Genomic DNA, 27,801 nt, shown 5'->3' with positions numbered 1-27,801 from the left:
TCTAGGGAAGACTTACTAGATAAAAATGGATGATAGGATGGCAGCAGACCCTTCTCCCATTCCCTAAATCTATATCTAAAGCAGATTTCTGTTTACCATTACATGGAGTTAATCAAACTAATGTCTTGCTGACCCTTTGGATTACTTGTGACTCCCTGTAACTGTTGGGAGCTGACCCAGAATGGGATAGAAATAGATTGAGCAGGGGAATTGAACACAGAGCGGGAGGGGAAAGTTCAGTAAAAATGGATTTCATTGAACTTAAGCTACTTAACACACAGTTTCTTCAGTTGTTGATGGTCCGGTTTCTGTTTCAGCATTTATTCCATGTTGTCTAGTTCATCCAAGCAGATTTTTTATATATATATATATTTTTTTTTTTTAAAGAAAGGGAGTTCTACATGTGTCCTGGGACATTTTGATAAAAGAGATTTTATCTGGCGTACAACTCCTTATAATCAAAATGCATAATTTGTGTAATTTATGGTTTTTTAAATACTTTAGTCTTTTGCTCACAGTACATTTTGCATGAAACTGAAGTATTTCTGGCATGTCAGCATTATTTATAAAACAAGTGATGGTTGTAATTCTTTTTCTCTTGCCTCCTTTTATTTTTATTTATGTTTTGGTTACAGAAATGAGCCGCCAGACTGCAACAGCATTACCTACTGGAACCTCGAAGTGTACACCGTCCCAGAGGGTGCCTGCCCTGACTGGCACAACTGCATCCAACAATGACTTGGCGAGTCTTTTTGAGTGTCCGGTCTGCTTTGACTATGTGTTACCACCCATTCTTCAGTGTCAGAGCGGCCATCTTGTTTGTAGCAACTGTCGCCCGAAGCTCACATGTTGTCCAACCTGCCGGGGCCCTCTGGGATCCATTCGCAACTTGGCTATGGAGAAAGTGGCCAATTCTGTACTTTTCCCTTGTAAATATGCCTCTTCTGGATGTGAAATAACTTTGCCACACACAGAAAAAGCAGACCATGAAGAGCTCTGTGAGTTTAGGCCTTATTCGTGTCCGTGCCCTGGTGCTTCCTGTAAATGGCAAGGCTCTCTGGATGCTGTAATGCCCCATCTGATGCATCAGCATAAGTCCATTACGACCCTACAGGGAGAGGATATAGTTTTCCTTGCTACAGACATTAATCTTCCTGGTGCTGTTGACTGGGTGATGATGCAGTCCTGTTTTGGCTTTCACTTCATGTTAGTCTTGGAGAAACAGGAAAAGTACGATGGTCACCAGCAGTTCTTTGCAATTGTACAGCTGATAGGAACACGCAAGCAAGCTGAAAATTTTGCTTATCGACTTGAGCTAAATGGTCATAGGCGGCGATTGACTTGGGAAGCGACTCCACGCTCTATTCATGAGGGAATTGCCACAGCCATTATGAATAGTGACTGCCTAGTCTTTGACACCAGCATTGCACAGCTTTTTGCAGAAAATGGCAATTTAGGCATCAATGTAACTATTTCCATGTGTTGAAATGGTAATCAAATATTTTCTGGCCAGTGTTTAAAACCATTGAATTCAATTTCACAGAGAATAAGGCACCATCTGCCTGTCAACCTGAAACTTGTGGTAGGTGGAAGCTAGACACATGAAGGTAAATAAAAGGAAAGGCTGTTAAATACAGGAAACAGTTGCATGTAGTAACACTAATATATTTAAAAATAAGTCAGCAGTAAACCACTGAAAAAAATATATATATACACCCAAGATGGGCATCTTTTGTATTAAGAAAGGAAGCATTGTAAAATAATTCTGAATTTGTGTTGTAGATTGACTGTACTGTTGAAAAATACTGGGTTTTTGTTTTGTGTGTGTGCTGCGAGCTGGGTGTGTGTGTGTGTGTGCGTGTGTGTGCGCGCGCCCGTATGTGTGTATGTGTGGGTGTGTGTGGGGTTTGTTTTTGTTTTTTTTTTCCTCCTTTAACCGACAAGCCATGTTGAGTGGTCTTGGACCACTGCTTTTCCCCTTTGTGAGTCAATACATAGTGCTGCTGTGTGTGTATATTTTTTTGTGTGTGTGTATTTGCTAATTTTTATTAATTCTAGTTTTTCATTAAATAAATTTGACTTTCTTTTCTGTAATTCAGGTTTTTCCTCACTTTTTTTGTATCTTTTTAAAGTTAGTGTCTTTTTGATATGCATAATTGTTTATGGTAAAGTTTATACATGTGTTCAATACGTATTTTCTTTTCCCCCATTAATCAGTTCATTAGAAGTATTTTACATTCAACTCTTTTGAGAAGATAGGAGTTCCAGAAAGGAAAGGTAACAGCAGAATTATCAGAAGCTATTTAAAGCAGTTGTAAGATGGTCTCTGTCTCTCTCTTTTCTCCAGCTGAGTCATACCTTTGAACTTATTCTTTGAAAGGTTAGGGAATACTGATTTTTTTTTTTTAATACGGAAAAAAAAAATCAGGCTTTTTTTTTTTCCCTCCAAATATCTTGGACAAATCACATGTTTAAAATTTGTTCTTGTATTTATTGGTTTTGCAGAAGAAGGCATCGTCTTACACAGTATTTGTAATCAAAAGCAAATCATTTGTTTAAAAGCAGTTTGCAAAAAATGTTTTTGGTCTTTTATAATTCTCATTAAAAGAATATCTGGCAAATTAAAAACTTTTGTGTGTCTGCTTTAGCTCTGTTTGATTTTTAATATCCAAAGTTATTTTCCTGTTCAATTCTGTATTTTATAAACCAAAAACAGTATGCTGTATTTTGAAGTGTGATAGATTCTAAACAAAGAATGAGTATATGGTCTCTGGGTATACGGAGTCTTGATTTCTTCTCCCTTGCTGACATTTTTATCCTCACAATTCTGATAGGAGACTAAGTTAAAATGCTGATCTCTTCTTCTTATTTAAAAAAAAACACAAAAAACCCCCAAACCAACAGTAAGAGTTAGTATTTCATAGCCTAATACTTAATAGCCTGGGCCTTAAAGCAGCCTTCCAGGGACCTACGTGCCAGTTGTAGCTCTAGCCCACTTCTCAGGTATGGGACCTTGGGCCCCTGTTTCCTAATGTGTAAAATGGGGTTAATTAATGGTAGCTCCCCAAGGGGTTAGATGGGATACCAGTAAGTTACCTAGAACAGTGCTGCTTTGCAGTAATAAGCACCCAACAAATGTTAGTTGCTATTATTAAGCTTTTAACTAGCACCATACTGATAACTGTTGCTAATTACACTGAGGCCCTAACAAGATTCTTAAACTGCCTTCTGAATGACCAAAGATCATTTTATTTTGTGTGTCTTTTATGGGTACACTAAACTTATTAGAAAGTCAGTTAAAATTAATTTGGACTACCCCCTTACCCCACCAGCAGTTTTGGATAACAGAATTTATTCCGTTAACCATTTTCAGAATGAAGATTTGTGTAGTCTCTTTCCGTAGCTAACCATTATTTTTGAATTGGTTATCACATGCTCGTGTAGCCATTTTTGTGGTGAAAGGGAATACCTCAACCACAAATGTATATTTTGGTCTCTTCCTGTTAGCATGTGTGTTTAGAAAAGCAGTTTTCCCCCTACATTTGATGTATTGAATACTTCTGTAGAGGTACATCATTTTGTTTTTACAATATTTTAAAGTGTTTCTTGGATTATGATAGTAGTATATGCTCAGTGTAGGGTCTGGAAGTTAGAAAAGAGCACACATGAGATCTCTGGAACTCATCTATGCAGAGATGAACGGGAACATTTTTTTTTTTTTTCGAGTCCTTTGTAATATTTACTTCTGCTTACACATTTATCTTGAAATCATGTAATTTTGTGAACTGCCCCCATGCCCCACCCCATGCCCTCACATGTAACTTTAATAATCTTGGAGAGACACGGTTTTGGGAAAACTTAGTGATGAGGATTGACTAGAATTTTAGCCAGTTTTCCTGATGTTAGATACCGCTTTGTCCAGGTTGTCCATGTAAATCTTTTCTGGCTATTTATAACCTGCGAACATTTCTCATTATATTCTTGGGATTCTTTTATTTTTTTAAGGCCTTGATACTTTTATCCGCTTTCTGGAGAGGTTCCAGTGGACACTTAGAGTAGTGGTGTGAAGGATTTTCCCTTACATTGTAACCTCATGTTTTGCTAATTTGTGCAAATTAAGATAGTAAATTTTGTGTTTGACATCTAATTAGTTCATCTTTGTTAACTATATTTTAAGTCCTCTTTGTATTCTTGGTCTGTAGAGATGGTTCACTTGCGATCTTAAATCATCCTTGTTACAATCAATATTCTACTTCTTCTGTTAATGCCCTATCTTGTTTTTTGGTGTCTTGGTATTTTCTTCAGGGAATTATGTAGGGGTTGGGTAGGTGATACTCTTTATATTTGGTCTTTCGCATTTATCTTCTTAAACTTGAATTTGTCCTGTTGAATCACCGGCCAGTTTAATATGTTGATGGAGAACAGGTTTTTGTTTTGATCTAAGTGATTTTTACTGTAATATTGCTTAATTTTTAAAAATGCATATATTTCTGCAAACTACATGTATGGGAGAGGGTGTAGATACTTTGGTTCACCAAAAATCCTAGTGCTCCCCTGCCAACCCCCACCCCCGGAATTTGTTATAGGAAAGTTTGCCTCCTTTCAGTGGTTCTAATTGGAAAATAGGAAGTCAGCCTGCTCTACTCTCAGCACTTGATTACCTCACAATGTGAATGGCACTCACCTTGTGTAGGGAGATCCTGGTGGTAGACGTCCTAGTCACTGGTCCAAAGATGGGAATCCAAATCCTCTGCATTTCAAGCAGCCACTGTCAGAGATGGCACTGGAAATGAAACCCATTTGCATTCCCACTCTTACGAAGAGAATCTGTGCTATGAGCAAAATGCAAGTCTTGACCAATGTCAAGAAGAGGAAAGAGGGAAATCGTTCTGTTCTGCTCAGTACATACACTTTTTTGCCCGCTCCATCCCCATTAAAAAAAACAGTCTGTTCTGTTTAGTAGCCTTTAAATACCACTCATATAACCAGGAGACCATTTTTGTAATCACAGATTGATAAACTGATGTTAAATATTTTATGATCAATCACTAAGATGCCATTTTTCACTATAATCAAAAACACTAAAGACCTCTGCCCCTGACACGGTTATCGGTAAGGTTCAAACAAAAGAGGCGGAGTCCAGTAAAAAACATGTATGTTTTAAGCAGACAATATAGAATTTCTTAATTACCAAGACACTTAAAACTTTATTTAGTTTTAATACGTGAGTTTTTAAAGCTCATTGATAAAAGGCATGTGGAGTACTGGTTAAATACATCCCAAGGCTTCACCTCTGGTCCTACTTAACAATTTCTGAATTAACATTTTCAATAAAAAACCCAGCTGGCTCTGATACAAAGGGTGTTTGGAGACACTTGAAACAATGCTGGGAAAAGATACACCACCAGTTATTAGGGAAATGCAAATCAGAATCAAGAGCTGCTACTTAACTTACCATGAGGATGGCTATTACCAAAAAGGAAAAGTGGTGGCAGAGTGGAGAAAGTGGGGTGGGGTCTTTGTGAATTACTGGTGGGAATGGCTAATGGTACAGCAAACACTGTGGAGGACAAGTTTGGTGGTTCCTCACAAAGTTAAGCACAAACTCATCCTACGAACAGCAGCTCTGCTTCTGGGTATATGCCCAGAAGAACCGAGAAGCAGGGACAGGGACCATCGTACATGCATGTTTACAGAACTCTTCCCAACAGCCGAGAGGCGGAGACAACCCAGATCCCCTCGGGTGAACGGAGGAGGTGGGGCATGGCGCACACGTGGACACAGGAATCTGATGCATGTGATCGGCATGGCTAAACCCTGACAACATGCTAAGCCGAGGTAGGTCACACACAAAAACTTACATGAAGCAGCTGGAACAGGCCAATGGGAAGAGACTGAACAGTTCCAGGGAGATGGGTAGAAGAAAGGGGAGTTCCTGTTCAGTGGTAACAGTTAAGAAAGCTTTGGAGAGAGAGGTGATGGTCATACACCATCGTGAATGTAATTAATGTCCCTGATTTATACACTTAATACTGGCCAATAACGGTAAATTCTGCTCTCCTATGCACGTTCCCCCACACACCCAGGGCTCCCTGTGGGCTCCTTCAGAAACGGCTGCCGGCCGAAGCCTGAGGGCACAGAAGATGCTGTTGCTCCCAGGCAGGCTGGAGTCCCACCTTCAGTGCATTCTGTTGCTGTTTCTGGGTGTTCAAGGAGGCATTGCAATTCCGGTATGATTCGCTTGTTGAAAATGAACATCATCGTTTCTTTTCCTTCCCTGCAAAGATGATAGAAGTGATAAAATCGTAACAGAGAGTCAATGAAATGTTTTTAAATGTCCTGATGTTTGTTCTCCCACTGGCCAAGCAAGCCCTTATCTGGAGCCCTAGATCGGGATTTGTAATTCCAAAACATGTTCATATTTTACTAGCAGGTATTTGGGTAACTTGTGGATCCCATGCTCATCCAAGACATTCCAAAGTATTTCTGCCTCTTCTAACATTTTGTAATAAAAGATTGTGTAGTATTATTTTACTGTCATGTTTCACTGTTACTCGTCTTCAGTGACACTGACTTCAGTACTACTGTTCCATTTTATAGGTAAGGAAAACTAAGTAAGCAGAAGAGCCCGACTTTGTAGTTCTCCCAGAGCCTGGATTAAGTCAGTCCGAGGAGGAGAAGAGAGCAGGGAGTCTACCGGATCTGGGGACTGGCACAGGCAGACAGGGAATAAAGGGGAAGTGACAGGAGTCCGGTAACCAAGCATGGGGACCATCCCAGGACAGACTGCTGTCTCTGAGGAGCAGACTTTTTTTTTAAGCTAATGTGGGCTGACGTGAGCTGCTCTGCCCGATACAAATCCTCACGTTCTGATTGCTACTTCAGCAGAAGCAGCAGCCCGTATTGGGGGTGTGCAGAACTCATCCCAGGTTTCACCTCACTTGAATACCTTATTTTCCACAAACACTAATGGTTGGTGTTATTTTCATCTTCGTCCCGTGCCCCTGCTATATTACTGTTGTCAGGATCCAGTAACGTCTCCAGGTGACTCTGCTAAGGTAATGGTCTACCCCAAGGGTTCCTGACGCCGACCACACGTCAGAATCACCCAGAGGGCTGACTAAAGCAGATTTCCCGGCTCTCCCCGCAGTCTGATTCAGGTGTGCTGGTGGGTCTTGAGAATTCACATTTCTAACAAGCTCACAGCTAATACTGATGCTTCTGTTCTGGGCACTGATGGGCACTACATCTATTGAGACAGTAATGATTCCACTGAAGACAGGAATTCAATTTTTATCAATTACTTTATTAAATTAGCATTTCTGTAATCGACACCAGCCACCACTTGAGTGAGATTTGTTACTGCTGTGATCATGTTCACAAATTAGGGACACTTTGCTTACCTCTACCAGCATGAACAAAGAACTTTTCAGTACCTTTTGGCACTTCATAACTTGAAATTCTGAAAAGCTGGGATTTGGGCCTACAATTTGCTATTTAAGAGACCAGGTCTGGTGTTGACAGTAAAGCCCCCATCAAAAGCTGCATTAAGAACTTCATCCAGGCAGCTTGCTGTGACAAAACTTAGATCCTGTCGTACATTGCCCGGGATTTCTTCAAGATCTTTTTCGTTCCTCTGAGGAATAATGACTCGCTTCAGTCCTGCTCTGTGTGCTGCCAGCACTTTGTCTTTAATCCCACCCACCTATAAGGAGAGAAGAAAGTTATTCAGATTTCTGGTCATCCTCAGACTGTGAAAGACCCCTAACCCAACTTTCTTTCACGGCTATTCTGAAACATCGAAATCTTCCATTTTGTTACAGCATGAGCTAGGAAAGCCACTAAAAAGGTTAATAAGCTGAATTCTTTATATTTGTGTTCTATTTAATCCTTTTAGTGGGGGAAAATTCTAAACTTTCTGTAGATATGAGCATCTCTTATGTCCATGATTCCTTTTTATACTGTCAGGTTAATATTTATATTCCATTCTGTAAGCAAAACAATCTTATCTATAGGTTGATTCTGGAAAATCACTACATTATTTTGACCACAAATGCCATTCCTACAGAGCTTAGTCATGTGCCAGAATTATCTCCTTCTGTACAGGTTTAAAGCCATAACCTTTGTGCCACTTGATGAAGGAAAACATATCCCAAATGATATAGGTTCATATGGTGGTTTTCAAGTATGTCCACAAGGTCCCCTCACAAAAAGGGGAGCCTAATTCTCCCCTTGAATGTGGGCCACGCTTAGTGACTCCTAAGAAACCATGTAGGGGAAGTGATGCTGTATGACTTTCACACTTGACCCATAAAAAATGGGAGCTGCTGCTGCTGCAAGGTCTGTCTCTGGATCTCTTGCCCTGGAGGTAGCCAGCTGCTGTACTTGAGATCACCCAACCGCCTCTGGAGGAGCCCTTCGGTGAGGACCTGGGGAATCCTGCCAACCATGGCCTATTTGCTGACTGAACAATCTTGGGAGCAGATCCCCAGCTCCAGTCAACCTACAGATGACTGGGACCAGGCGGGTGTCTTGACTGTATGATGGATCCTGAGGCAGATGAGCTCAGCTAAGCCTCTCCTGAATTCCTGACCCACAGAAACTGAGAATAATAAATTTTGTTTTGGGTGGTATGTTCTGAAGCAAGACTCTAAATGCAGCTCTCAGTCACACCCCTCAGAACATGTAAGCCCTGGAGACAGCCCCTCAGAGCGTCCAACCACCTGCAGCGACACTGGCTGTTCCAGGCGCTCCTACACAGCTGTCCTCTGTCAAGGCTCTAACATGTGCAGCTGAGGTACACTTTCAGAGACAAACTGACCCCTCACGTGTATGAAGATGCTGGTCTTTCACATGTGGTTGATGGTAAGGCTGTGTATGCAAGATTGGATTTAAAATCCTTCTCCATCAGAGTTCTGAAGGTATTGTACATCTGGTGTCACTGAGGAGAGTTAAGACAGCTTTTTCCTCAGTCATCTGACCAGTCATAGGGATAAAATTTTCTTCTAGTTGGCACAGGCCCTTTCAATCTGAAGATAACTGTCAATTTGAGGAAATGTTCCATTATTTCTTTGACAATTTGTTCTATTCCGTTTTCTCTGTTTGCTAGAATGCCTGATAGATGATCTGTTTGTTTGCTTTTTCTATTTTTTTTTCTAAGCAATTCTCTATAATTTTAAAACATATGTTTTAAATCCAAGTTTTGTCTTCATTCTCTGTTCTTGAACTGTTCTCTCTGAACAGCCAGCTTTAGCAAATCTTTCCCTTAAACACCGTGGCTTTTCACCTGTCTCGTGGAATATTTTTAAAACTAGAGGCTTCCTCAAAGCTGCTGGAGCTCTCCCCTGTGGAGGTGGGAAAGCCTTTACCTGTGTGCTTATCTGCCCTGAAAGCAAGGGATCAAGAAGAAGACCATCTACTCTACAGAGATTGCCATGAATCCCCTGGTTTTGTTTCCCATCTCTGTCCTGCTCTCCTGTTCTGTGCTTTGTGGCCCTGAGCCCATGCTTTTCCCAGATACTTTCTGGGAAGATCGTTTCTACCTCCAATTCTGTTTCTCCAGCCAGGAAACTATCTTCCAGAAGTTGAATGAATTCTCAGCAGCTGTCTCCCCACTTTTTTTTTTTTTTTTTTTTAATTTTACTTATTTATTTGACACAGAGAGAGAGAGAGCACAAGTAGGCAGAGAGGCAGGCAGAGAGAGAAGAGGAAGCAGGCTCTCCGTTGAGCAGAGAGCTCGACTCGGGGCTCGATCCCAGGACCCTGAGATCATGACCTGAGCTGAAGGCAGAGGCTTAACCCACTATCCACCCAGGTGCCCCTCCCCACTCATTTTTGAGTGTCTGTATTATTCCTTTCACTCTTTGCTTAGTCTACCATCTTGAACTAGGAAGCTGAACAGTTCATGTCAGTAAAGCATTTATATTTCCTTTTAATAGCACAGATAATATTAATCACTATTAACCACTGTATGGTGTCTTGAGATGTAGAAATTCCTGGTAAGGTGAAGAAAAGGGATCAGCCATTCCTTTCAAGTACACAACTACAGATGTATCATAGTAAAAGGATTTAGAACATGGTTAAATTCTTTACTGAATTTTAAAAATTGGGGAAATGAGAGCAGTTTTAGTGATCTTGACTCGTGATTCTATGATCTACTTTCACAATTACCTCATAAAATAAAGGTGTTCTCAGAATAAAGAACATTTCTTTCTTTTCTCACTTTGCTATAAACCCACCAAAATTCTGTTGTAGACTAGTACTGGTAATCAGTGACTTAAGACCCTAAAAGATGGCTCAAATCTCTGTATTTTTTGTCAGTGTTTTTGTAAGTAGTTCAGAGTATGGAGGGGAGCCCCAAAACCCCATGTATATAGAACTTTTTACAAATTTAGCAATTAGACATGGTTGGTCTTCATTATAGTTTCCATTTTATACTTAATTTTTCCATAAATCTATCAACTACAGTAATCTAAGTTATCTACAGGAGGTTTCACAGGGACTTCAAAAGTTGAGAAGTTAGCCTAAAATTTAAAAAAAAAATCAGCTGCTATCCTGTTTTACACAGACGTTAACTGGTTAACAATTTACTAACTGGAACCAAACCTCCACTCTTCACCTTAGCGGCTGACATTTCTGATGACCAGACTGATCTTTCTTTCCCTCATAAGTCTTCTTTCTTAGTAGAAGGGAAAACATGGGGAAAATTGTCAGTTTTTCTTTTATTCGATCAATATTGAAAAATATAAATTAGTTACAAGTATAAAACTTTAATGTGTTTAAAACTAAGGCATATATATATATATGTATATATATGGAAACTACTATTAATTTAGACTTAAAATTAAAAAAATTTAAAACCATATAAATCACTTTCTTCAGACTTACTGGAAGAACAAGACCTCTCAGTGTGATTTCTCCAGTCATGGCTACATCTGAACGCACCAGCCGCCCACTAAAAAGCGAGGCGAGACAGGTTACTATGGTAACTCCAGCAGATGGTCCATCTTTTGTGACAGCACCAGCTGGGAAGTGCAGATGGATGTCTGTGTTGTCAAGAAGATCAAAACTTCCAGAAGCTTAAAAAAGGAAATAAGGGTTTTAATGTAGAAAAATTAAACCTGTTTTCTTTTTGTCCTAAAAAAGAGAATCAAAATGATAAAAATGTTTTGGGTAAATGAATCCCTCAAAATATTAATGGGTGGTACAATTAGAGTGGGGTCTGGATGAACAGTTTGATTCCACTCTAAGCAGAACTGAAAACAAACCCTTGAAAATCGGTTTCTAGTTCAGGCACTAGCCACACATGCCTAACACGGGAACTAGAATTTCTATGAGCGTTCAGAATCAAAGGTTTGCTACTTTCCTAAAGCTGTAATTCTTCATTTAGAGCCCATCTTAATCCCTGACACAGGACTGGGAGATGGCTCCCAGATCACGATCCCAAAACTCCTCCCCGCTGAACAGCTGCTCCTCGGCCGGCCAAGGCCACTCACCATTAGTCAGATGGTATTTCTTCGCATTGCTGCGGAGCCAGCTGATCGCAAGATGGGCAGACTCCTTCATGACGTCCCCTAGCTGGCCGGTCAGAGTGAGCTGACCTTCGCCATCCATTCGGCTTGCTTCCACGAACATGATTTCCCCACCTAAGGGGGTCCAAGCCAAACCTATTGCCACTCCTGGTTGACTCAACCGCTCGGACACCTTGAGAGAAGAAAAATGATCAGTTCAGTCAACAAGAACCAAATTGCTTTCTGGCTGGCTTTCTGGCCCCACAATGTGCCGCCAGAGCCTATTTCTTCAGTTGAAGCTTCGATTCAAAGTATTTACTACCTCCCATGATTTGGAGTCACCACTTACTATGTATGGCTTTCTGCCAGAAGAAAAACCAAACTTCCTGTTTGGCACGGATTTTTACCTTAAAATATGTGTGAATAACTTGGATTAAAGAGCCACATTTAGCTACACATGCCCTAATTTTCAAAGAACAAACCTAACTGTTTTATCTACTTAAATATTTTTATTAGGCTGCGTATTTACACATACTCCAGAACCTAACTTCATTTTAGGTAATCACGCATTTGTTTCAGAAAGCACCTTTTCCAAACATACATTTCTTAAATGGCCAAGTGTGAGAAGGTATGTGTTAAAACCCCTAGATTTTACTTCTCTGCCACTTCATTTTCTCTGTCACTGCTGTGGAAACACTATAAAACATGACCCTCACGATGCTCTGGCTCTTTTCCTGTGGGCTCGGAGGCCCACTGTGTGCCCCCACTTGCCGCTGTCAACTGAACGTGTTACTTGCCTGACACCGCCTGCCAGGTGAGGAGCCAGTTCATGCAAGTTAGGAAAACACATAAAAAGGAACAGTACAGTTGAAACACAATCACATTAACGTTCATTGTACCCTCTGAGCCTCCAAATTTCTTTTCCTATAGAAGCAGCTATCCAGGTCAGAGGAACTGAGCACAGTGTGTCAACCCATCACTAATCCAAGTATGAGACTTTTCCACCAGAGGTAACTTTCTCACGAAGGAGCAAAAGAACCAACAGCCTGAGTTTCTGGCTAAAGGGCTGTGTGGCTGATGCTTCTTCCTTTTCCATGAGGCTAAGATGGTGAAAATCCCGACTTTTAAAATACTCAAAAATCATGGGTGGCATCCACGAAAGCAAGTGGGCACTTATTTTTAGTGGTAAATCTACTAGCATGTTTTGGAAGTTTGTTTCATATTCAAAAAATTTAATTCTAATTAACTTCATCTGGTAAGTGAGAAGTCCCAGTCATGGTGTTCACAGTTGCTGGGTGTGTACTGGATCCTACCTCCTTGGCTTTGTCACTTGCCCTATTTCCCTGTGTACTTGAGACACAAAGATCAAGATGCAGAAGATCAGTACTATTTAAGGAAAACAAAGACACTACTTATGAAAGTGTTCCTAAGACTTGTTTGTTTCTAATAAAAAAATTCTATACCTTAATGACCTATGCTTTGGGTGGGAATTTGCCAGGGGGTCCTGTTCCATATGGCTCTTTTCTAGAACTGAGTGAAATAATCCTAAAGAATTATCCTCAGTACACTGAATCATATGTAAATGTAACCGAAAAAGCCATTTGGCAGAATTCTGTTAGCTATAACAAGAACCATCCCTTTTTTACAGCTGAATCCTCAAAACTCATTTGTCAGAATAATATCAAAAATGTCTCTAAAGAATCAGGAGTAAGGTGCTTGTTGACTGCTGTGTCGCTTCAAGAAACCAAGCCAGTTTTCCAACTCTCCATCTGCTGGGGAGGCTTGGTACTCTGGGTAGAGCTAAGTGGTACACTGTTCACTGAAATGATGGCGGGCAGAAGCATCCACGCCCGCCAGCACTTTATTCTGACATGATGGCTAAGTGTTTTCATATTAACCTGAAGATGGGAAAATTGCAAATCCATGATTTAACATACAGGTGGGAGAACTGAGGGGCCTGATTACCAGCGACCCAAGAATCTCTGTGATTAAGGCTAACAGCTGTTACCTAAAAAGGTAAAGGATCTTTAATTCTTAGATTCTTAGACTTGGAAACATAGTGTTTTGTTTTGTTTTTTAAAGATTTTATTGATTTGGGAGAGAAAGTGCTCCCATATGAATGTGTGCAGGGGGTGGGGAGGGCAGGCAGAGCGCACAAAGGGGAGGGCCAAGCAGACTTCCTGCTGCACAGAGAGCCCAACATGGGGCTAGATCCCAGAACCCTGATCATGACCTGAGCCAAAGGCAGATACTTAACTTGACTGTGCCACCTAGGCATCCCATCATACTTTTTCTTTTTTTAGACTTTCCTTTACATATAACACTCTAATAAGTTACATACACAAGCATTCATGGTAGCCGTTAAAGACAAGGCTGCAAAAACTGAAAGCCATGCATTTCTAGTTTCTACTGAAAGGCATGCATTTCTCTTCCTTCTAACTTGCTTAAAAATTTATCTTTTGTTTAAAGGTTCTATGTTTCAGCTAGACCCAAAGGAGAAGTATTTTCTCCCATTTGGAAGGCTGCTTTAAATCATTTAGACTTTTTTGAGTTACAGGAACTAGTCTAGAATTGTAGAAAAGTAAGGCTGTTATCTCCCCCTCCCCCAATCATTACAAAGTGAACTGTAGTAACAATGATTAACACTTGAAAATTTCCAGTTTTGGGGTGCCTGGGTGGCTCAGTCGGTTAACCATCTACCTTCAGTTCAGGTCAGGATCCCAGGACCCTGGGGTGGAGCCCCACATTGGGTTCCCTGCTCAGTGGGGAGCCTGCTTCGCCCTCTGCCTCTCCCCCTGGCTCGTGCTTCCTCTTGCTTACTCTCTCAAATAAATAAATAAAATATTAAAAAAAAAAAAAAAGAAAGAAAGAAAGAAAGAAAATTTCCAGTTTCAGAAAGGGTATATTCCTGACAATACAGACCACTGAAAACTGTCTACACACCAAGTTTTCTAGACTCTCAAAGGGCAATAAGTGAAGTTGTATGTATAATGCTTTGTGACATAGAGCTAAATATACCAAGATGGTGGGGCCTATGAGCTGGCCATGAGGAACAGGCCAAAGAACTCATCTCATTCTGCTTCCTGTCTTCAAGCAGGAGAGTTTCATTCTTATCACTCAATTAAAAACCTCCATGAACTATCAATATCAATACACATAATACTTTCTCCATATTCCTTTATTTATCTACTTGAATATTTATGCTACTATGTAAGACCCTTCATTTCCAAGTGGAAATGTAAGCTTTAGTTTACATTTAGTTTAGGAGATGCCTTGTTCTTCTTTTTCAAACTAAGTAACCCAGTGGAATTATAGTTTCCTCGTACAGTTCATCTTCCGGCTCTCACAAATTTTGTGTTTGTCATCTCGCTTCTTCAGACTCCTCAGGGGAGTGCTCGTTTCCTGTTCTGTGTGCAGCTTCCAGCCATCTTAGTCCCTTCACACAGAACAATTTGTATCTCAGAGCACTCCTTAGAAAGGGATTCAACACAGTAATATCAAAACTGTGTTTATCAGTACTTTGCCGTCAGTTTCTAACTACACTACAGGTCTGCTGTATTTGCCAAGACAGGCCTTGGCGCGAAGCTGAGAATGCTTTCCCCGTTAGATGTCAAAGTGGAACACAAGCATCCCAACTCATTTGGTCATTCTATTTCCCACAGGGACAGCCTTGTACCTCAATTTCCTTATCTGCTAAATCTTGTTTAAAGAAATGGTTACTTTCTGCTGTAATAATTACATCAGTCATGGAAAAAAATCGCATAAATATGCAGATTGAATGAGTGTTGAAAATATTTAATGAAAGACCTAATGAATAATAGAATCTCCTGGGGCGCCTGGGTGGTTCAGTTGGTTAAGCATCTACCTTTGGCTCAGGTCATGATCCCAGGGTCCTAGGATCAAGCTCCATGCTGGGCTCTCGGCTCAGCAGAGAGCCTGCTTCTCCCTCTCCCTGTTGCTCCCCCTGCTTGTGCTCTCTCTGTCAAACAAATAAATAAAATCTTGAAAAAAAAAACCCATGTCTTCTAAAGTCTAGTTCATTCTTAACAGTTCGATGGTAGCTGCGCTGAAGGAGCATTTGTGTACTCATCACTGCAACTTCCCACCGTTCATCCTCCTTGATTAACTGGAAGGAGCGGTAACTGACTGAAACAATACGTACATTCAGCTCCGTGACCGTCCCAAGCCTCGGTCAATGCTCACAGTTTTAGTACCTTGTTATTTACTACCGTGGCCTCATGAGAGGGATCAAGGGTTTTACATCCATTCGACAGTGCTTTGCCGAGCATCCTGGGCTGGGTTCCATTATAGCTCACAGGGACATAAAAGCAAATACCTCTTGGAACTGACAGACTACTTAAGAACATTAGATAAAGGCACGATTCTACTCCAGCATGGGGAGACAGCAGGGTCTGTACCGAGTGCTTTCATCTACAGAGCCCTGAAGAGGCATGGATCCTGTCTGGGGAGCAGGGACAAGTGTCACAGAAGAGGCTGAGCAGAGTCTTAAAATATGAGTAAGAGTTGGCTGGGCAGAAAAGGTCCAGGAAGCCATCCTGAGATAGAGGGCAGCAGGTGCCAAGGAGTACAGACACAAGTGGCCTTCTTTCCAGGGGCAAACAGGTACCGCACTGAATGTGCAACCTGAACCATCATGTGGCCGTGGGACGCGCACAGGCTCATCAGCAGTGACACTTACACTGTGAACTGGTTTTTTTTCATTCTCCTACCAGGCTGTCACGAGCAGTTATCCACCTGCCAACTTCTTTCAAGTCTTTGTACTAAGATCCTAAGCCTTGAGTTCATGACTATTTGATTTTTCTAGCTGTAAATTTATTTCCACAGCGTTTAGAAAAGAGCAGGTCACATCCCCTTCGCCTGGCAAGGTGCTGGGGTCGACCACTGTCCTCTCTCAAAGCCATGTTAAAGAGCCGCGGTCTGGCCTGCCACTGCACCACAGAGAGCCAGCTGCTTTCAGCCCCTTTCAGTAGAGCCTTTTCTTGGCAAAATCAGTTCCTGGTGGGGCACCGGGCCAAACCGAGTGTGCAGTGTGGGTGCCGGATAACATGGGCACGTGTGGCCCAGCAGGTTTAAATGGAGCGGATGGGGGAATTTACCACCATAATTCCTGTGGGCATTTCACTAGTGTTTATACTCTGCCCATTTCCAGCACTTGATTTTATCTGTTTGAGAGGCAAGCACGCTGATGGAATCTCCTGGAATTCACCTTTGGATGCGTTTTATTCAAGATGCATTTATTTATTTTTTATTTTTAAAAAGACATTTATTTATTTATTTGGGCAGAGAGTGAAAAAGTGTAAGTAGGGGAGAGGGGCAGAGAGGAAATGAGAGGGAAAAGCAGACTTCTCACTGAGCGTGGAGTCCAACACACGCCTCAATCTCCCATTCCTGAGATCATGACTTGAGCCGCAATCAGGAGTCAGCATGTAACGGACTGAGCCATCCAGGCGCCCCTATTCAAGATGCTTTTAAAAATCTGCAGGTCTATCTTTTTCCCCTTAATATTACTATTTTTTAAGGGCAGTGACCTCTGGATAAGGACTTTTCATACACCACCGCAGGAGGCCAATGCTAAGACGTTAATACAAAATGTGCATGGGATCAGGACTACTTAGAAAACACGATCTCAGGTCTGGCGGGCCGGACAGCACACAGACACTTACGGCATGGATGACTGCTTTTCTGAGGCTGAAAATTGAATTTATCCTGCAACGACTAGAGCTGACCTGTTCTGATTGTGTCACTACAGTTATAATCTGTGAATTTAAGACTGTTACCCCTGGAGATTTTTGGTCAACTCCAAGACTGGCCAGCTAGGATATGTACCCAGTGATGTGGAAGCTTCTCCTGCTTTCACTAGGATGCAAATGACAACTGTAAGATCCTCTTTTCACCCTAAGGATGTTCATGTAACCAACCAATAAAAGAAATTACAACTGAGCTGACATTAACGGCAATCTCCTGACTGACCAGAGCAAATAAGATTCAGTAATTGTCATTTGATTCCTGTGCCTTTCCTACTTTCTCTGCTGCTGGATGTGGCCCTGGCCCCGTGCTTCTGAAGAAGTACTCTCGGTACTAGGTGCTGTGGTCGCATGCGCAGCATGACCGATGCCCAGGTGGCTACGGACACCCGTACCCACACCCACTCCTTCCCACCTTCTCTCCCAGGGCTGGAGAGCTTTCCTTTCCTTTCCTTAAAGTGAGTTTAACTGATCTTGTCTCTTTAGGAAATCCCATTGTATGGAAAAGGGGACAGGATACTATTCCTAAATGTGAAATCTAAACTAAGTTCCTAGAACTCTTTTTTCAACCTGTTTAGGGAATTCTAAAGGGAATAAGAATGTGCCTTCTTACCTTTGTTCCTCACTGGTAGTTAGCTAGGTCAGTCATACTTTAGGCACTAACATTTTTGCAGACTCATCTTTGAAGAGAGTGAAGAATAGTTAGGGGTGGTGAAGACTATTAAATGCAGGTAAAAAATCAGGGCTACAAAAACAATTAAAAACAAGGTTTGTTGTTGTTGTTGTTGTTGTTGTTTTGGTGATTAGGGATGTTAATTTTTAGAGAGTAAGGCGGTTGCAGGAACTAGCACTTGTTCATTTTTTAGCATGTACCAGGTCCTGTGGTGGGTGTTTTGTATTTATCAACTCACCCAACCCTAAAACCCATCTATCTAAACACATACATATCATTAGCCCCAACACATCGCACTCAAGGAGGCTGGGTTTATCACCTGCTGAGTGAGAGGCCTCCTTCTTCCTCCCTTCTAACCCCCTGCTGCGGCGGCTGTTCCCCCACCTCCATTCCCTTCTCACTATTTTCTGCTTTCAAAACACTCCTCCCTCCCCCCCTCCCCCCTGCATCCTGCTATCATCCAAGGTATCTGCAGCGAACAACTGCTCCGCAGCTACCTGGCTTCTGTGCTCTCTGAGCAGCTCCTCAATCCCAACAACGGTTTCCTCACCTCAACTCACCCACTCTCTCCCAGGTCCTTATCACAAGCAGAAATCCCACCAGCTCTGATGGAGATCTGAATTCGGATGCTCCTACCCCCGATGACGTTCTATCCCTCTAGTTCACTGGTCTTCAAGATCATCAATGCTGCCACCTTCACATTCTGCACCTGCTCTGTCCTGGCTTCACTTCTCTCCCGGGGCAATGAACAAGCCTTTGTTCCGTCATTATAATCATTTTCTTGTAAATAACTCACTACTCTTGCCCCTTTCCTCATTATACCCCACATTATACCATCCTCTGCTGCACAAGGCTTCGTCCCTGCACACTGTGGGTCCCCTCCCAACTCACCTGCCCAGAGACTTTGTTCCCACTGTTTCTCCAGCAACAGTCTGTCCCACTCTCTACTGGACTGTTGTGATCAGCACACAGACCTCCCCTTGCAAACATTCTCCCTGTGGTCCCCACACTCCCTTCCAGCCACCTCATTTCTTTGCACTAATTCACAGCCAACTTCTGAAAAGAGGAGCCTACTCACTGCTTCCTCACCTCCCATTCTTCCTTCCACACATCCCCAAACCTCCTATGCCCGCAACTCCCCTCTCAAAGGTCACCGACCTCCACATTATCAAAGCAAATACACAAACAGCAAACACATTTGGACGTTCCCTCCTTCTAGAGGGTTTCCCTCTTTGCTCTCATGGCAGCATAAAACCTGTTTCCCTCCAGCTGCCTGCTTGTCACTTTGAACTTTCTCTCTCTTTTTCTGAGAGCTCCTCTTCTTCTCCATGACCCTGAATGTTGGCATTTTTCAGGGCCTCCCTCAGGCTGCCAGCTCTTCTGTGTATGCTTTCTCCTCTGGTGACCTCAACATCTCTGCGACTTGAAATATCCTCTGTCTTCCGACAATTCATGCCTCCACCTTGGACCTCACTTCTGGGTCACAGGCCTATGTGTCCATGTCTCCTTTCCCGTGCCTCAAATGTTTCAAACTTAGTATGTTCACCATCCCACTCTTTCCCAACGCAGTAAATGGTACTGCCACACGAAAATCCTGTTGCTCCCTCCAGAAATGCAGAAGTTCCTAATAACTGTTTCCTTTGTTCCCCGTATGTACACTGTCAGCAAGCCCAAGTCTACCTCTAAACAATGTCTCAGATGGCGCCAGGGCAGTGATCCCCCCAATCTCAGTGCCACGGGCTTGTCTTCCTTACAGCAGCCATCTCACCTACAGTTATGGGCTAAAATTATCTTCTCTATGAAAGTGAGCATCATGAAGGGAGAGATCATACCTTGCCTGTTTACTACTGTGTTGGCCTGCAGATCTCTAATACGTATCTACTGAGTGAATGAAACTCTTTCTAGAAGAAATGACAGACCCTAGACTTTTACCTTTATGGAGAATATAGGCATTTAAACCAAAAAAGGGGCCTTACAACCTCTATCACTTCAACACGTACTCCAACATTCCTAGTACAATTTCTCTCCAGACTTTTTTACCCAGGAGCACAGAAGAAGAGTGATGAAGGTTGGCCATGGAGCATTCTTTGTGAGAATGGAGACCGAGGTGTGCCAGCGCTTTATCTGCCTCACATGAGAAACAGATTACAGCTGTGGAGTCAGTCAGGCTTGAACCATATCTCCATTCTGGCAAAAGCTGTGTCTTCTTGCAAGTTATTTAAATGTTCTAAGCCTGTTTCCTCATCTGTTCTTGTAAAGCTGCCATGACTGAAGATTCAAGGATGTGTCACTTGTTAGAGGGTCTTTCATGGGTGCCTGATACCTAACAGATAACACACAAAAAGTGGCCAAGAATCCCAGGCCAACTTCTCCCATTCCAAAGAACAGCACTATGCTGGTAAGAGTACAAATATGAATCTGACGTGGAGCAGATGTCTTTTTTTTTTTTAAACTGCCATCCTTTAAGCCACTCTGTTTTTTGCAGGGAAGGGAAGGAATTAGCTTGGTTGAACAGGGTATTGGAGAAGAGGAGAAAGAATACTGGACTTGCCATCACCTGGTCTGAGCCTGAATACTGGCTTCACTATTTGCACCTTGTATGAATTTGCAGGATTCATTTAATCTCTTCAAGCTTCTTCTTGGATATAAAATGGAAGACTCCAGCACAGTGATGGCCCTCAGGGACAGTCAGACGATACCGAAATGTTTCTCAGAGATGCCAAAGCTCAGGTGAAGGTGATCAAGCAGCTCGGGGCCGATGGTTCATCAGACCACTGGAGATAGAGACCGAAACCCCAGGCTACAGGGTGAATTCTCTCAAGTGTGGAAAAGATGAACAAAATGTTCCAAACTCCCAAACATGTCTCGAGACCTTCTATTCTAAGATGCTATTTATAAAAGGCAAAAGGCTACTAGACTCTACCTTTTAGATTCATGTTGGCAAAAAGTGCTCAGATGCCCATAGGAAAATGAGTTTCTCCAATGATATCAAACAGAGCTGTTAAGCAGTGTTTACAAAATTTCTCGTTTCTCATTCTTTTGGTTCCTTTTTTGCCAAAGCTCTAAGAATGTCAACAAAGCTTCCAAATCTAAAAGCGGCAGAAATGACTGGGAGAGAAGGGGTATATGCAACAGAAACATGCATCAGTCTTTGGTTGTTATCTGTTGCTCTAATTTGAATTCCCAAAGAACTGGTGGAACGTACTGTTCCAGAAAGCTTAGCAAAATAGCCCATTGGAAATGCAGGAGTCAGAACCTGTTTTTTCTTCTTCACTCTCAAAACCACTGCATTCATACAGAACAGAAAAGCAAGTTTTGCTCACTTTCTCAAGCAAGGAAAAGTTTTGCCCCATTTCTTACAACACTTCAAAATTTAAATCCATGACATCTTAAGAATTCAAATAACCAATTTGTCTGATTCCACTGTTCAGGACCAGATTCACTGTTGGGAGTAAACAAGTTCTATTCTTGTAACAGAGTTTTGTAGAGAGGCTCATTAGCTTTAATGACCAGCTCAGAGTATAAACAGATAAACAAGATTGGTTTGGGACCATTTTTCCTCTCCACAATTTTAAGACTTGAGGAAAACCACATCTACTGGTAGTGATTTTGAATGTCAGAGGGAGAAACTATCTTCTGTATAATTTATCAGACTTACTCTTCTGAAAATCATTTTTTTCTTACACTGATAGGAGGTGATGGTAAAGCTTCTGAAGGAAGATGCTATGTTCAGTAGTGTAACAAAAATTTTTTCTAGTCACTGACCCTTGCTAGCTCATAGAAGAATCCTATGGAATGTATCAAAATGCCTCAGCAGACATAGACTCAATACCTTTTTCCATCCAGCTGCCTCAACTAAGTCCTGGGGCTTAGGCCTTTCTGACTGGACATTCTATCGTGAGGGACGGGGAGAAAAAAGGAAATAGGGCTGCATGGCTTTAACCCAAGGAGCTATTAGCAATGAAATGACAGATTTCCAAAGATGCAGTCTCTGTCTGCAACAGGGCAGTCAGAAGTTAAAGCTAGGCTCATGTTTGCAGATTATTTTATACTTAGGTTGCTTTCTTGCCTCTGTCCCCCAAGACTCTGACAGCACACACAAAAAATCTGTAGTTAGGAATTAATGGGAATATAGAATTTCTAAGGAGGAAAGTCAGAGACTCTGTTCTTAGAATGGAACTGGAGAACAAGAGAATAAGATCAGACTGAGTTTCCAGAAGAGGATGAGGCCAGGTCTCTGGCTCTCTGCAAAAGCCTTACTTACTATCACACTGGGCACTAAAATTCAATACCTTGCAGAAAACAAGTTTCCAATCTCCCGACAAAATTCAGCCTCCCAAACCACCCAGTTCTGACTCTCCTCCAATCTGTGAAGCAGCGATCAGAGTAAACTGGAGGCCATAAACAAAGAAATGAGAATAGTCACCTCCATTTCATACATCGGGGGCCCAAGGATGTCTTTCAGAGCATGGAAATCAATCAAAATCGGCATTTCAGGTGGCAGGGCTAAGTCCGGAGTATCGCTGATAGATTCAGGTTTTGCATCTTCTAAGATGTGTTCTCTGCAACCTAAGAGAGAAAAATGTGTTTAGAATTCTCAGAGATTGGCAGGTTTGAAAATTCCTTAGTAATATACATCAAACAGAAGCACAGAGGGCTTGAACAGATTAGTCACCTTTGTATGTTTATTCAGGCACAAAAAATTACCTTGTGATCTGTGGAACTCAGGAGAGATTCTATCTTTCAAGAGCCCCCAAAGGGTGATATAATGCACCATCTTGTTCATTTATTCTTGTTTGTTGTCTCCCCCTCCCACTGCACATAAGCTCCAGCAAGACATGATCTTGCCTGTCTTCTTTTTTAACCCTTATATTCTTAAGCTGTGAACAATGCCTGGCCCTGCTCAACCTTAGAGGGCAGATACTGAAGGGTCACCTGAAATAGATTACCTTGTATAATTCTGTCAGAGCAATGGAACACAAAGCTTTCAACTCTTTCAGAGGGGTCCCATCAGGTGTCCCATTTCCTGACAGGCAGCAAGAACTTGGATACAACAGATACCCATATAAGCAATGCTTGTATGGTTATCAATTTCCAATAAATAAGCATAACTGGCAGTGCCAGGGTAAAAGCATATGAAGCCTGGTCTGAGACCCCCTTTAATAATACACTATTTCGGGGCGCCTGGGTGGCTCAGTGGGTTAAGCCGCTGCCTTCGGCTCAGATCATGATCTCAGGGTCCTGGGATCGAGCCCTGCATCGGGCTCTCTGCTCAGTGGGGAGCCTGCTTCCTCCTCTCTCTCTCTGCCTGCCTCTCTGCCTGCTTGTGATATCTCTCGAATAAAATAAATAAATAAAATCTTAAAAAAAAAAAATACACTATTTCCCTGACCTGCCTAAGAGCCCTGGCTGCTAACAACCTGTCAGAGCCTACACATAAGAGGTTTGAGCCTCCACATACAAGGAGAGGAGCTGGCTCACCTATCAGACCACCTTTCTGCTGGTCTCTGTACTTCCAGTTTGAGGAAAGAAAAATGTTACTTAGGCCTCGTAGCCAGAAACCTAAAATGAATAGAGGTTTAAAATATATATGAAGTATTTGTCTCTATTCATCTTCATTCCTAGTTTTGCTTTTCTTTTAGCTGTCATAACTCTTCCAGTTCTTCTATTTCATGAGATGTTGTAAGATATCTTTATTACCTTTTTTTAAAAAACATATATCCTTCTTTCTAGAAATGATTAATATATACCATATAATAATGATAAACTTGCAATGTTTTATTTTTGGTACAATTCTTTCATGCTGGTATCTCAACAAGTTTTAAAAGAACTGTTTTTCACTAACTCCATTCCTTCCAAAATGATTCCTGAACATGTTTTATAATATTAGGCCCTCATTTTAGACTCCAAAGATAACTGGAAACATCATTGGAGGGGGGAGTCCCTAAATGACCCCTGCCTAGAACAGCCTTGCTATGACCTTCTGGGTGAATGGCTCTCTTAGTCTCCTGGGCTCTGTGGGGCTCCTCTTCAAGACTGAGTCATGAAAGATATGTGATGGAAACCAGGCAAGAACTCAGATTTTCTGCCACTTGCTGCCTGTCAGACTCTCTGCCCAGCATTGAATTTTGCACTATCTCTACGGAGTTCCTGTGAGACTTAGAGAATTAAAGAGAAAACCCTTTGCGGATTGCAAAATGATGTTGTACCTTAAGTGTTAAGTCTTGAATTATAGGTCTTCTCACTGTCATTCCTTTGTAATGTCACTTCATCTTTCAAAATTTGGATTCTAGGAAGTCTTCCCTGATCTTTCCAACTTCTAACAGCACTTACCTGCTTCTCTAAATCTAGCTCTCACTGGGTTACTTAGTAGCTTGTGGAAATGGGGGTTTTCTGCCTGCTGCCCTTTTTGCAGTCCATCTAAGCAGTAACAATGAGCAAAGGTGGAAAGGCACCCAAATGGCCAGGTTAGCTCCCTGTGGATCCCAAAGCAGAACAGAAAGCAGGTGTCATTGCTTCATTAAAATTAATGCACAGAAAAAAAAAAAGTGCTACCTGTCTAAGGTTACTACCATACCCTGAAAACGAATGGCTCTGAAACTTCAGCTGATGCACAGAAGAGGCTGTGAGGCTCTCTGGCCTGGTGCCTTTGGATGGGCCTTTCTGAGATCTAATTACTGTTGCTAGCCTGGAATTCATGATCACAGGAGGAAGTCAGGCTGGATGGGTGAAAGCCAATCCACAATTATGTAACTAATGCTTCAGGACACCCAATCCCTTTCCAAGTGGAGTAGTGAACTCAGTGCTTTAAGCACTGAGGAAGTGGCAGTGGGGACAGCATTTTTCTTCTTCTACTTCTTTTTTTTTTTTTTAAAGATTTTATTTATTTATTTGAGAGAGTGAGAGAACACAAGCAGGGGTAGTGGCAGACAGAAAGGGAGAGTGAGAAGCAGGGAGCCCAATGCAGAAGTGGGACTAGATCCCAGGACCCTGAGATCGTGACATGAGCAGAACGCAAATGCTTCACCAGGGAGAGTTATTTCTAATGCAACTAGACCTCAAAAGATAAAAGATGGCCATTTCCATCAGGCTTTAGGCACAGCAACAGTGTTATAAAGAATTCAATCAACTCAGAACTAATCTGTGTTTTAAAATGTTCTATCATTACAACATGAGCCTAGAGAATGAAAAGCTGAAGCCAAAAAAAAATGGTGCCAGCTAACTGGGAAAGACAGGCTAGCACTGGATTTTAAGTACCATCCACAAGGACCTATATGTACTGCAAAGTGACAGTAAGGAAATAGAATTCAGAGAATTCACAGTTCGATTCCTCATTCAAACAAACAACCAGAACGACATCATTTCACAAAGATGCCACTGAAGGCATGAAACCTCAGCTATAGGTGAACCCTGTGTGTCCTATGCACGAGCTTTCAAGCCCTCAGCTCTAGTGCCACACTCCCCCCTCCGCTAAAGGGATCAGCACCCACAGAAGCCAGTGGCAGGGTCCCAAGGACTCACTACTGGCTCTGCCCCAGACTGTAGCATTCAAGTAAGATGGACTTTTCAAGGCAAGGCAAACAACAACAATAAAGCAAGCTCAACTTCCCCCAACATAACACAAGCTCTGTCCCGCAAGTGCTTCTCTCTGGAACCACAGTCTTCCTCATCTGTGCCCTTTTCTTGGGCAGAAACAGTGGTTCTTCAGATGGCTAAAGGACACATGAAAAGGGCTGTTTCACCAAGTAGAAAAGTTGCTTACAGTAAGAGCAAGATACCATTTGCTGGTTACCAAATTAATCTCTAGCAAACTAGTTTAAGAAATGACAAAGATCACTGTTAAAGAAAGTGAAGAAATCTTCCCACAGGCCGAGCTTATGGAAATATAAAGTGATTCAATCTTCCAGAAAATCCTCCCAAACAGTCAAACTCAGACCCAGTGGTCCTAATCTGCAGGAATCTACCCTTAAGGACATAATCAGAAGTGCAGATGACTATTGTGTAGGCAACAGTTCAGACAACAAAGCTACTTGCTGCAGACTGACTGTAAGAGCAAAAATGGACCCAATATAAACACTCAAGGTTAGGAACACAGTTAAATAACTGTGGTACAGCCATCAAAGAAAATACGATGCAGTCACTAAAATTGTTTCCCAAGTGTTTTTAAGTAATGTGAGAAAATTCTTGTGAAATGACATCAATTTGAGAAAAGAGGAGGGTATACACTTTCACATGGCATGATTTTTATTAATATAACATAATAAAAATACACGTGAGAAATGAATGAAATAATATAGCCCAAAATGTTAAAGTTATTTCCTGAGTTATGAGATTAAGATTACATGGTGAAATAGTCAATGAGTAACAGTCTCCAATCCTGGCTCTGGCTTCCCAGTTGGCCCTGAAGAAAGTTACTTTACCCCTTTGTATCTGTTTTTCTAATCTGTGAAACCATAATAATTATAGTAACCTTCAGAGAGTCACTGGGAGAATTTAACAATGTTTAAAGCCAAAATATGTATAAGTGGGAGGAAGTGAATTATAGAGTTGGAGAAATATTTCGCACAGACCTCTAAGACTCCCAGATCTTACTCCATAGCTCCTTTTGCTGAAGAAAACAAAGTACCCTCTGCAACCTAATTCCAGTCAGGGCCCCAGAGAGAGGGCTTCAACCACAATCACAGGACTGCTGGGAGCCACATAAATTTAACAATTCTAAGAAAAAAGAGAAAGATAACAAAATTCAAGATTCTTCCCTAGGTTATAATATACATTACTATTATATTCAATGCACCCCAATTTCCTTTACAAATAATCTAGAAGCATAGTCTTAAAAGTAATAAAGTACTATTAAACAGAGTTTGAGGGGTGCGAGGGGCGCCTGGGTGGCTCAGTTGGTTAAGCGTCTGCCTTCGGCTCAGGTTATGATCCCAGAGTCCTTGGACTGAGACCCACATCTGGCTCCCTGCTCAGCGAAGATCCTGCTGCTTCTTCTCCCTCTGCCTGCCACTCCCCCTGCTTGTGCTTGCTCCTTGTCAAATAAATAAATAAAATCTTAAAAAAAAAAAAAAAAACCACAACAGAGGTTGAAAAGAAAGGCCACGGAAAAATAAAATGAGAAGCTAGCTCAAACCTCACTCCACTTCAACTGTTTTTTCACTTCAAAGGTAACACTGGTTGAAAAGTGGGAGGGAGCTGAAGTTCTTTTTGGTGATGCACTCTGCTCAGAGAGGTCTCCCAGGTCTTCTTTCATCCGTGTTATCTGTCAGCCTGTGTAACAGAGCCGAATTCAGGATGCAGCCAGGATGGTCAGGGTGGAACCAAGGAGTTTCACAGAATGAAGGCGGCAGATAAGCAAGCAGCACCTGGGGCACAAGCTGCACTGCGCTCGCTCTGCTCACTGGGCAGCCCCCAGGCAGCACAAGAACATATGTGTGTGTGTGCTGCGGTGCCCTCCCTCAGGGGGCTAAGCCCGACTCTGGAGCTGCTATCACCCTGGCCATTAGGAAAGGACTCTCTACAGCTAGGAACTCTTCATAAGAAAGGATTAGGCTTTCCAGAGCAGTGTCCCAGGGACACGATTAAATGTTCTTTCCCACCCACTCTTCCTCTCTCAAAGGAGCGTGACTTAAATGAATGCAGGCCCAAGAGCCCAAGAATCACTGTAGGAAGGAGGGAGAAAGGAAGATATTAAGAGGAAAGGTAAGGAGGTAGAAGAGAGGGGTATAATATCTCCGGAAACACCCAGGAACTTTGTGTTAAAGGAAAAAAAAAGTTTCTTGCCTTTTGAATAAATCTCATGGAAAACAGCATCTCTTGGTAGGTGAGCCAACCAATGGAAAGCAGCAGAGGC

General features: G+C 42.0%; 2 protein-coding genes across 7 annotated transcripts in view; one reads left to right on the top strand and one right to left on the bottom strand.

Annotated features, from left to right (window-relative positions):
- SIAH1 (siah E3 ubiquitin protein ligase 1) overlaps window positions 1-2,628 on the top strand; it is a 29,818-nt gene extending 27,190 nt beyond the window's left edge. For all 6 annotated transcript variants that reach the window (XM_032326517.1, XM_032326516.1, XM_032326519.1 and 3 more), the window contains one exon: window positions 636-2,628. In XM_032326517.1, the coding sequence (XP_032182408.1) occupies window positions 638-1,486 (849 nt within the window). In that variant the 5' untranslated portion in view covers window positions 636-637 and the 3' untranslated portion in view covers window positions 1,487-2,628. The remainder of the gene's footprint in view (window positions 1-635) is intronic.
- Window positions 2,629-7,285: 4,657 nt separating this feature from the next.
- Window positions 7,286-27,801, bottom strand: part of LONP2 (lon peptidase 2, peroxisomal) — a 112,205-nt gene continuing 91,689 nt past the window's right edge. Inside the window, exons 12-15 of the mRNA XM_032326514.1 lie at window positions 22,375-22,517; window positions 11,496-11,703; window positions 10,888-11,078; window positions 7,286-7,705 (exon numbers count right to left, since the gene is read on the bottom strand). Coding sequence (XP_032182405.1) covers window positions 7,484-7,705; window positions 10,888-11,078; window positions 11,496-11,703; window positions 22,375-22,517 — 764 coding nt within the window. The 3' untranslated portion in view covers window positions 7,286-7,483. The remainder of the gene's footprint in view (window positions 7,706-10,887; window positions 11,079-11,495; window positions 11,704-22,374; window positions 22,518-27,801) is intronic.

The sequence above is a fragment of the Mustela erminea genome, chromosome 19, assembly GCF_009829155.1.
Source record: "Mustela erminea isolate mMusErm1 chromosome 19, mMusErm1.Pri, whole genome shotgun sequence".
Lineage (NCBI taxonomy): Eukaryota > Metazoa > Chordata > Mammalia > Carnivora > Mustelidae > Mustela > Mustela erminea.
Note: the sequence above shows the minus strand (reverse complement) of the source record. Positions and strands in the feature narration are given on the sequence as shown.